This window comes from Monopterus albus, unplaced genomic scaffold, assembly GCF_001952655.1.
Source record: "Monopterus albus unplaced genomic scaffold, M_albus_1.0 scaffold149.1, whole genome shotgun sequence".
Taxonomy (NCBI): Eukaryota; Metazoa; Chordata; class Actinopteri; order Synbranchiformes; family Synbranchidae; genus Monopterus; species Monopterus albus.
The window spans coordinates 414,486-424,526 of record NW_018128029.1 but is presented as its reverse complement, the minus strand read 5'-3'; the positions used below and the strand labels follow the sequence as shown (position 1 = coordinate 424,526).

The window sequence follows — 10,041 nt, the reverse complement described above, 5'->3', positions numbered from 1 at the left end:
ACCCAAACTAGCTAAAATTACATTTGAAAGCAAGTTTTTAAGCTATTAAATATGCTGCAGCTCAATATCTAATTAACTAACTGACCTGTAATTGTCCCATGTAGACATTTGTTTGGTCAGTCTTGTTTGTTAACTTAAAGACCCAAATGTGTTTTTTTCTTATTTGTTTTAGCCCATAAATACCAGCCCTCTGAAGGGGGGTTAGGGCCTCTAGGCATTAGTGAGCACTATAGTAACATTAGGGCTGCTAATGAACATCACCCTATTGCAGGTGTGTCATACTATCAGTAGTCTTAGGTTTATTGATATTAAGAAGGGAATTTGGAGAGAAAACAACTTCAGTGTGAAAAATTTTGGATCTATTATCTGAATACTATATCTCCTCATGATTTAAATGAAGATTCTGATATTAAACAATTTTTATGAATATTAATATTGCTTCTATTTCGTATTGGCTTCACCCTCTAAGAGCTATTGCTATTGGGTTCACCCCTCGCGCTTGCGCAGTCCTGAAGAGATTCTTTCGCGCCCTGTGCCCTGCACTGGGCTGTCCCCAAAACAGGTCCGCTGCGATGACATAAATACCACTGTGACCTGTGATCGGCTCCCTCTTTTTTCTTCAGTAGTCTAAGAAGAAACATCATGGGTAAGTACATATCCTTTTATCATGGCTGAGAGCCATTCCTCACTGCCAGACTCCAGTGCCACGCTGCCGTCACCGTGTGCCCAGACTGCGATCCGGGTTTCATAACATGTTCACACGCCAAACTAGTGCTCTCCCCCAGGCAGCTTGCCCCCTGTAGTGCTCACTTGCCCGCAGTGGAGAAGCACTGGGTGGTGGCGTTCGCAGCTATCAGGGCGGGGCCCTGACAATGTCAGCGGCTAAGCTAGGCTAGACTAGGCTAACCACAGTGACGGTCCCTTTGGCGTGTGCCCTCCTGGACTTCTCGGTGTGAGTGGGCCTGAGTACTGCGCGTTGGTCTCTGGCTTTCGGGGCTCTGCTGCGCTACTGACGGCAATCATCAAAGGTGGCAGAACGTGGGGGCATTAATCTCCCCCGCCGACTGCCCCCGCTCTCCCCATCAGACATGATGTGTGGCTTCTGCAGACAGTGCTGCGGAGCGGGACTGGGCCACACGCTTCTCCTGCCGTTTTCCGCCGCAGGGACCAAGCAGCTCCTTATCTTGCTTCCCAGGCGATGCCTCTTGGCAGGAGGTGGGCCACCTGTGTGCTCACTGAACCAGGTCAGTGCTCGCCTCTCGGCCCGCGTTCATTAACGCGCATCCAAGACAGGTGCAGCAACTAACAGTGTGACGACAAAAGCCTGATTGGGGTGCTCATTTTATGAGTTCTCCCCACAACGGAGGGCGCAGCTGCGCTGCCAATGCCCCCTGTGGACCCTGCCTCTGACACACAACAGTTTGTTCAGGGCCACCACCAGACTCATAAGAGCAGTTTTTCTGACAATTGTTCTCAGAAAAGAACGCGAGAATCTCTGTGTGTTCACTGTCTCTCTTGCAAACACACACATACTGCTCAGTTCTCCCCACACTTGTGCCTTGGGGTGCACTTGACTTAGCCTTCTCCACAGCCACGAGGGCTTCTTCTCGTGCTACTTCCTGGTTCCCAAAAAAATCAGGCGAAATGAGTTATTCAGTTATTCAGCCCCCTTAAGTTAATACTTTGTAGCGCCACCTTTTGCTGCGATTACAGCTGTAAGTCGCTTGGGGTATGTCTCTATCAGTTTTGCACATCGAGAGACTGAAATTTTTGCCCATTCCTCCTTGCAAAACAGCTCGAGCTCAGTGAGGTTGGATGGAGAGCGTTTGTGAACAGCAGTTTTCAGTTCTTTCCACAGATTCTCGAGTGGATTCAGGTCTGGACTTTGACTTGGCCATTCTAACACCTGGATATGTTTAGTTTTGAACCATTCCATTGTAGATTTTGCTTTATGTTTTGGATCAGTGTCTTGGTGGAAGACAAATCTCCGTCCCAGTCTCAGGTCTTTTGCAGACTCCATCAGGTTTCCATCCAGAATGGTCCTGTATTTGGCTCCATCCATCTTCCCATCAAGTTTAACCATCTTCCCTGTCCCTGCTAAAGAAAAGCAGGCCCAAACCATGATGCTGCCACCACCATGGTTGACAGTGGGGATGGTGTGTTCAGGGTGATGAGCTGTGTTGCCTTTACGCCAAACATAACGTTTTGCATTGTTGCCAAAAAGTTCGATTTTGGTTTCATCTGACCAGAGCACCTTCTTCCACATGTTTGGTGTGTCTCCCAGGTGGCTCTTGGCAAACTTTAAACTACACTTTTTATGGATATCTTTAAGAAATGGCTTTCTTCTTGCCACTCTTCCATAAAGGCCAGATTTGTGCAGTATACAACTGATTGTTGTCCTATGGACAGAGTCTCCCACCTCAGCTGTAGATCTCTGCAGTTCATCCAGAGTGATCATGGGCCTCTTGGCTGCATCTCTGATCAGTCTTCTCCTTGTATGAGCTGAAAGTTTAGAGGGACGGCCAGGTCTTGGTAGATTTGCAGTGGTCTGATACTCCTTCCATTTCAATATTATCGCTTGCACAGTGCTCCTTGGGATGTTTAAAGCTTGGGAAATCTTTTTGTATCCAAATCCGGCTTTAAACTTCTCCACAACAGTATCTCGGACCTGCCTGGTGTGTTCCTTGTTCTTCATGATGCTCTCTGCGCTTTAAACGGACCTCTGAGACTATCACAGTGCAGGTGCATTTATACGGAGACTTGATTACACACAGGTGGATTCTATTTATCATCATTAGTCATTTAGGTCAACATTGGATCATTCAGAGATCCTCACTGAACTTCTGGAGAGAGTTTGCTGCACTGAAAGTAAAGGGGCTGAATAATTTTGCACGCCCAATTATTCAGTTTTTTATTTGTTAAAAAAGTTTGAAATATCCAATAAATTTCGTTCCACTTCATGATTGTGTCCCACTTGTTGTTGATTCTTCACAAAAAATTACAGTTTTATATCTTTATGTTTGAAGCCTGAAATGTGGCAAAAGGTCACAAAGTTCAAGGGGGCCGAATACTTTCGCAAGGCACTGTATGCAAAACCAGTGGCTGCCCAGCAGATGTCACCATAAGAACAGTATCTATTTTCAGCAAGAATTCTTCATATTGGCTGAGTGCTTAAACCCCTTTCATCATTAGGTACAGCACACTGTCACATGCATCAAACATATGACCAGCATACACTGGTCTGCCTGTCTGCCACTAGCAAAGTAATACTATATATAACTGTAGATTTTTGCTTCTTCAAACAAGTTTTTAAAATTTAAATATTTTCCCAATGATTGTTTCACATTTTAAAAGAATTTTCCATTTGTTAAATGAGATTATTAGTTAAGTTTAATTTAAAAGCTGTATCTAACTTTACAACTCGACATAGTCCCTCCAGCATGTCCTGGGTCTTCCCCGGGGCCCCCTCCCGGTGGGACATGACCAGAACACCTCCCTAGGAAGGCGCCCAGGAGGCATCCGAAAGAGATGCCTGAGCCACCTCAGCTGGCCCCTCTCGATGTGGAGGAGCAGCGGTTCTACTCTGAGCTCCTCCCGGGTGACTGAGCTCCTCACTCTATCTTTAAGGGTGCACCCAGCCACCCTGCGGAGGAAGCTCATTTTGGCCACCTGTATCCGGGATCTTTCGGTCATGACCCAAAGCTCATGACCATAGGTGAGAGTCGGAATGTAGATTGACCAGTAAATTGAGAGCTTCGCCTTTCAGCTCAGCTTCTTCTTCACCACAACGGACAGGTACATCGACTGCATTACTGCAGAAGCTGCACCCATCCGCCTGTCAATCTCCCGTTCCGTCCTTCCCTCACTCGTGAACAAGACCCCAAGATACTTGTGCCTCCACAACCACCCAGGCTGCAGTCCGCTTAGCCTGCCTGTACCCATCAGCTGCCTCAGGAGTCCTACGAGCCAACCAAGCTCAAAAGGACTCCTTCTTCAGCTTTTTGTCCTAAGCCATATTTGTGGAAATGAATGAATATAATTTGGTCAAGTGCTTTTTACAGTGGAGATGTGAATAAGTAGTACAGAGGGTGATGGGTTGGAGTTAGGAGGAAAGAAGATGGTTTACATCAGAGCTAAAGACCTAGTTTAATATTAAATGCCTCAACCAGGGCAGTATTACATTCATCTCCTGCTGCAATGAAACCTTTGCCAAGGGGTTAATGTAATAATTGAATATCATTGTCAGTTACAGGGCTTAAAGAGTGAAAGCCATCTTTCACCAAAGGAGATTCATCATAAAAATGTCACATATCATCTTCAACAGCATCATCAAAATATGAATCAGTTTGAGTTTTTTAGTTTTCCAGATTAAATGAAACACTTCATTGAATAGATTAGACACAGACTTACCCACAACTGTTTATGCATTAAGGTAGCTACCTTTATCCATTCACCGACTGTTCTGACTTCTCTGCTCACCTACTATGGTTTGTTCACTCTCATTTACATCACATTTTGTTAAGGTGTTACAACTGAGTGGAGAATGCATCAAAACAGGCCAACAGTAACCCAGTACAATTGTTTGTGTGGCTGAGAATGTGTCTGAAAATGTCCTGTCACACAGGCAGAATACCGTTTGAAAGAAGAGTGCCAGCGTGCCTTGACTCCCACAGTGGAGCTGCCCGGAGGCTTGCACCCACACAGTTGTACCCAAGGTGGAGATGTTTAGGGAGGGAACAGATGAACTCCACACTCTTAACTCTGGAGAACCTGATTCATACAGACACTGAACAAACACACACACAAAATACAAAATAGTGTTTCATCAGACAAAGGTGTCCAGTATATGTGGTGATATGAAGAGTTTCATTATTACCTTTCTAATAGATTCAGGCATGGCACTGGAAAGACTGGTCTTGAAAAGTTCCTAAAATCACATTTATTATACAGTATAAAACCCAACAAGAGATTACACAAAAATATACAGGCACATCGCATAGTTTATCATTGCAATCATTTTCCAGCGCCATGTGTGTGCCCTCCATGTGTGATACACGCCAAGCTGAAGGTGATGTACTTACAGTTAGCTCTGATCCAAAGATGTTGAGGTGGAAGCAGCCATCATGGTGGGCAGCAGTAAGCATGGGGTTAAAGACCTGATCTGGAGTTAAAAACACAAAGTATTGCCAGGCCAGGCAAGATTTAAGATATCACTGCATCTCTAAATCAGAAAGAGACAAAAGACTTTTGATAACTGAGACAGTGAACTACTTTAGTCTGCTACATCATACTGAAAATAAGAGAAGTTACTTATGTCATTCATTCATTTATATTTAAGGTTTCATATATATTAGTACTGGACAGCTCTGCAAAACCTGGCATTACATTAAATAATAATGTTCTTGTTTTCCAAATATAGCTGCGCATGTCAAGTACAGTACAGATAATGCCAGAGGAAGACTGTGGTGTGGCATATGCTAGGCAACAGCAACACTAGTTAGGACTAGGGAGAGATCATGGATATGGCAAATAAAATGTTAGTTGCAAGCCTGTCACAAGACACATTAAAGTCCCACTCACTACACACCCATCCACCACCATACCCTTTCCACCTGGCTACATCCTGTGCTGCCACTGGACTTAAATCATGAGGTGCAGAAGCACCCACATGGGTGTAGGTTCATGGATACCAGACCGAAGTAGACTGTATCAGCATCAAAATGGTAGGAGATTATTTTAATGCAGCTGATCAGTATTTTATTGTTACAAGCATCACACACAGATCTCTAGTCCTAAAACCAACAATAGTATTTGAACATGCCACATTATAGAAGTGTTTCTTTTCAAATGTACCTTCACTTCCAAACATTATAAGAACATGCAGAGCCACTGCTGACCTGACAACCAAAAGTAAATCATCTTGCGTTCAGTCAGATGACTGGGGTGGAAAACAGAGTCACTGATGACAGAAGAAGTGCTGTGGTAGTTGGTCTGCCCCTGGAAAAAACAGTCAATGGATAAAGAGGGAGACAAAGAGATTCATATCCACATGTCCACTCACATGTATTGAACTGTGAGCACTAAAATTGCCTGATTCTCTTTGGTTTAAACTGCTGTACAAAGGTTGATGGTGTGGATAAGGCTGCAGAACAAGGTGGAACCTTATTGGAGTTGATGTGTTTCAGCCTAGCCTCCCCAGTGGCTCATAAACTAACTGTATTCCCAATATTTGATCATGTTTAACCCCCTTAAATGTGGGGTTGGCAATTCTTAATAGAAGCATTTTTGTTTTTTTATCTTGAAATTCTCTTTTCATCCTTATGGCAATGAAAACATTAAACACAGTACATTGACAACAGAAAGAAACAGATCCATCATCTGTAGCAGCAGCAGGGCTGAAAAATGTCTGATTGATAATTTTACTCATCCCAAATAGAAGGATGGCCTATCTGCCTGTCAACCTACTTGTGCACACTCTTCCTGTGCCAAGAGCCTCCCACAAGGTATTGCAGTTGTAGGCAGATACAGATAAGACCACCGCCCGGAACAGATTCCTTTTACATGCAGCCAGACAGCAGGCAGCTTTAAGTGTATAGATGGGATTGTAAGGCAGTTAAATGGTCACCACAAGCCACATGCAGTGTTCATGTTACCAAGGTGGAATAAAGCCTGTGTTTTGAATGGAGTTAGCTGGCCTCTGTAGGGTATGGTTCTTGTTACCATGCTAACTCTGAGAGACGAGGTAGTCCAAGTAACTTCAAAACAGTGCTGATTTATTCAAAGGATCACAGGTAAAATTAACATTACACGCTCAAGTGTCTTGCACCTCCAACATGCTCGCAGGCAGATGTAAGATGTGTTGGTTAAGTGGTGTGTAGCTGAAAACATTCTCACGTTCTCTAGTACATGTCGTGACTTGGGCATATGAACATTATGGCTGAAGCTATAGTTACACACATCATAATAATAATAATATTAAACACCCTGTCTGCTGACAGTCATCAACTCTTCTCTCTAGTTGTCCTTGACCAGATGTACCCTGCAGAAACTCATATGCAGGTCTAAGCATTTAACAGTCTAACTAGACATCCTATCTCCACTAACATTTCTAATACATAAAGTATCTATCCAATATCTATCTGACTAAAAATATCTAACAGTATAAAGAAAACAATGTTCAGAGAGGTTTTAGTTGAAAAGAAAACCCGAAACTATAAAAGTGAAGGGGTCAAAGATAGATGTATGAAAAGTGAGGCAGACACGTCCCAGATACTAACTATCTCTCATCTCACTTTAAATGTCCTCCCAGCTGTTTTCTGTTGCTTCTCTGATCTCTGTCGATTTCCTCTGTCAGACTGTGGTGAAGGGAAAGTCTCAGCAGACACATCAGACTGTTACCTGAACTTTCACAAGCTCTATCTGCATCTGCAGGGCGACAGACAGTAAGTTACTGATGGCATCGACAACAAATAGAAGCTACTGCATTACACAGTCACAATGCCTGACCCTGTTAATGTGCATTTGTTATTGCCAATTAGACCAAACTGGCTGAAGAAGCTCTTCACTGACTTCATCACCTTCACTGTCAAACTAGTCATCAAAGGACAGGTGAGGGCGACAGAAACACAATTGATTTTTGACTTTTCACTTCACATCCTGGCATTAAATGCTAAATGAGATCACAACAAACTAGCAGTTAGCACTCATGCCTTTTTATAGTCAGAGTAGACTAAATACTTGCAATACTGCAACAGTGATGAATGTGTTCTCAAATGCAGATTTGTAAAGAGATCAACAAGGCAACAAATATACTGGCTGACTTCATACAAGACACAGCAGGTGTGCGTGCATGTGTGTTTCTGACTGTGTGTGTTTGATAGAGATGAAGTCTGTTCAAATCTTTAAATCTTTGGGCTTGGCATCCATACATTTGAGCATTTGTGCAACTCCATAATATATATAGCAGTTCAAATGTTATCTGGAGTCTCACTGAACGTTAATGTGTGTGTGTGTTTCCAGAGGACTTCCTAAGTGATGGAGACATTACTGTGGATATTAGTGTAACTGCTCAACCTACCATCACTACGAACTACATCGAATCATACCACAAGGTAAATAATATGTGTCACAGTCAAACACACAGTCATATCTTCTTCAAATTTTGTTTGTGAGCACATGCATTGTATTGTGAAAAGACTTTCCTCAGTCCTCCTGTAACGGGTGCATTAGTTGGGCACAAATATGGAGGATTTCAGGATAAGGCTGTTTTCCACTGTTTATTTGCTCCTCAGTCATGTAGAGCAGCACTAAGGCAATTCAGACAAATTGTCTTCTGGCACCATGCTGCACATCAGACCCCTCAGCAATGCAGAGCAGCACTGTGTGGAGAGGGGAGCCATCTTATTTCTAACATATATGGTCACATCAGTTAAGCCATACACAATGTGTACAACTTCACACTTGATTGTGACAGAAAATTTATGAGTTTACCACTGGAAAACATTTTTTTTTCACAATAACAAATGATTAACTCTCTTCTTTACATACAAAAGTAAACCAGAGCCACCTAGTGGGCTAATTACGAGAGGGCACAGAGCTGAGTGACAAATCATAACCAACACAATATCACAGATTAGCAGAAAAACACATACCTGAAGAGCACAATACAGACACATAAATCGTCTTCTGGCACTTTGATGTAGAAACTCGGCCAACATGGCCTCAGTTTGTTGCCATCATTCAAAAGCCACACCAATATTAGTTCTGGTTTTACATCTTGCAGCATCCAACTTATTTTTAGTTGTAACTTTCTTGAATACGATGTTACCTGCCCATCTCTCCAGCCCCAATCCATAGTTGGGGATCTGTGGTTCATGGCTAAACTGCTTTAGCAGTAACTAGCCTTAGAATTCCGGGCTTTTCCAGTGGGGAGAAGTGAAGAGGGAGGTGTTAGATATTTTTAGTCAGATAGATATTGGATAGATACTTCATGTATTAGAAATGTTAGTGGAGATAGGATGTCTAGTTAGACTGTCATCTCAGCTCAAAGTTTCCACAGACTGTAGATAAAATGGCTCAAAGTCAGAGCTGAGCTTCAGTCTGTGCACGGCAGAGAAGAAGATCTGGGGGAAACCAGTCAGCAACTTAATGTGCTTCATTAATGGGCCTGACAACTGGTTTAATACTGAGAGAGTAGTCATTAGACGATGAACGACTGATGAACTATGAGCCTCAGAAAGCAGAAAAAGATCAAATGTTCCAATACTACAAGTTTCATGTTGTGCTCCACTTCTCTCTGACCACAGTTTGTCTGAACCATGTTAACAAAAAGCAGGAGTGTTACTGTGTGAACTGACTGATCCTGATCAGATCCTGTTAAGATGTAACTATCGTCTCCATCCAGCATCATCACTGTCGTCCACCAGCTACTAAACCCCCCAGTGACCCACTCTGCTGTACTGGGGGGCAGGTTTCCTCCTCAGGAAACACATGAGGCTGTTTGTTTCCAACACACAGCTCCAAGAGTTAGTATGGTAACAAGAACCATACTCTACAACGTGGCGCCATGACCCGAGAGCCAGCTGAACTCTGCAAGACAACCGGTCCATTTCCTGAGTAATGGTCTCGGACGACTAACAGCGGTAATCCTGTGCCAGGCTGAGCTGAGTTGGAGATCCGATATGCGGTCCTGAGCTGAATGCTTCCCTGATCAGATAGTGACCTCCTGGTTGCAGTCAGAGCTGTGAGCAGTCCCACACATCAACGGGCCCGTCAGGAAATAGGTAAGCGGAACCTTTGTTATACATAAACTCCGCACATTGAATTTATTCTAAATTAAAGTTGATGTGTGAGCTGTCCACTCTTGACGTTCTGAATTTGTTTCTAAACAGTAAGGCTAAAAAAACTTTTTTTTTTTTTTTTTTGTTTTTGAAGGCTGTGCTGGTTTGTTCTTTGTCACATGTACAGTTAACAGAAGCACATAGTCTCATTTAAGGGGAAGTAAATGAGTGCTGTTGATCACAGAATTTGATGCCAATAAGG

General features: G+C 43.2%; 1 protein-coding gene across 2 annotated transcripts; it reads left to right on the top strand.

The window, feature by feature from the left end:
• Positions 1–567: 567 nt before the first annotated feature.
• On the top strand, positions 568–9,881 carry cetp (cholesteryl ester transfer protein, plasma). 2 transcript variants are annotated; one of them, XM_020614699.1, is made up of 6 exons: positions 568–646; positions 7,355–7,442; positions 7,539–7,608; positions 7,779–7,839; positions 8,020–8,111; positions 9,524–9,881. In XM_020614699.1, the coding sequence occupies exons 1-6, from the start codon at positions 643–645 to the stop codon at positions 9,527–9,529; spliced, it is 321 nt and encodes a 106-aa protein (XP_020470355.1). In that variant the 5' UTR covers positions 568–642; the 3' UTR covers positions 9,530–9,881. The 2 variants fall into 2 exon arrangements, 1 of the variants encoding a protein (XP_020470355.1); XR_002276098.1 differs by lacking the exon at positions 7,779–7,839.
• The last annotated feature ends 160 nt before the right edge of the window (positions 9,882–10,041 follow it).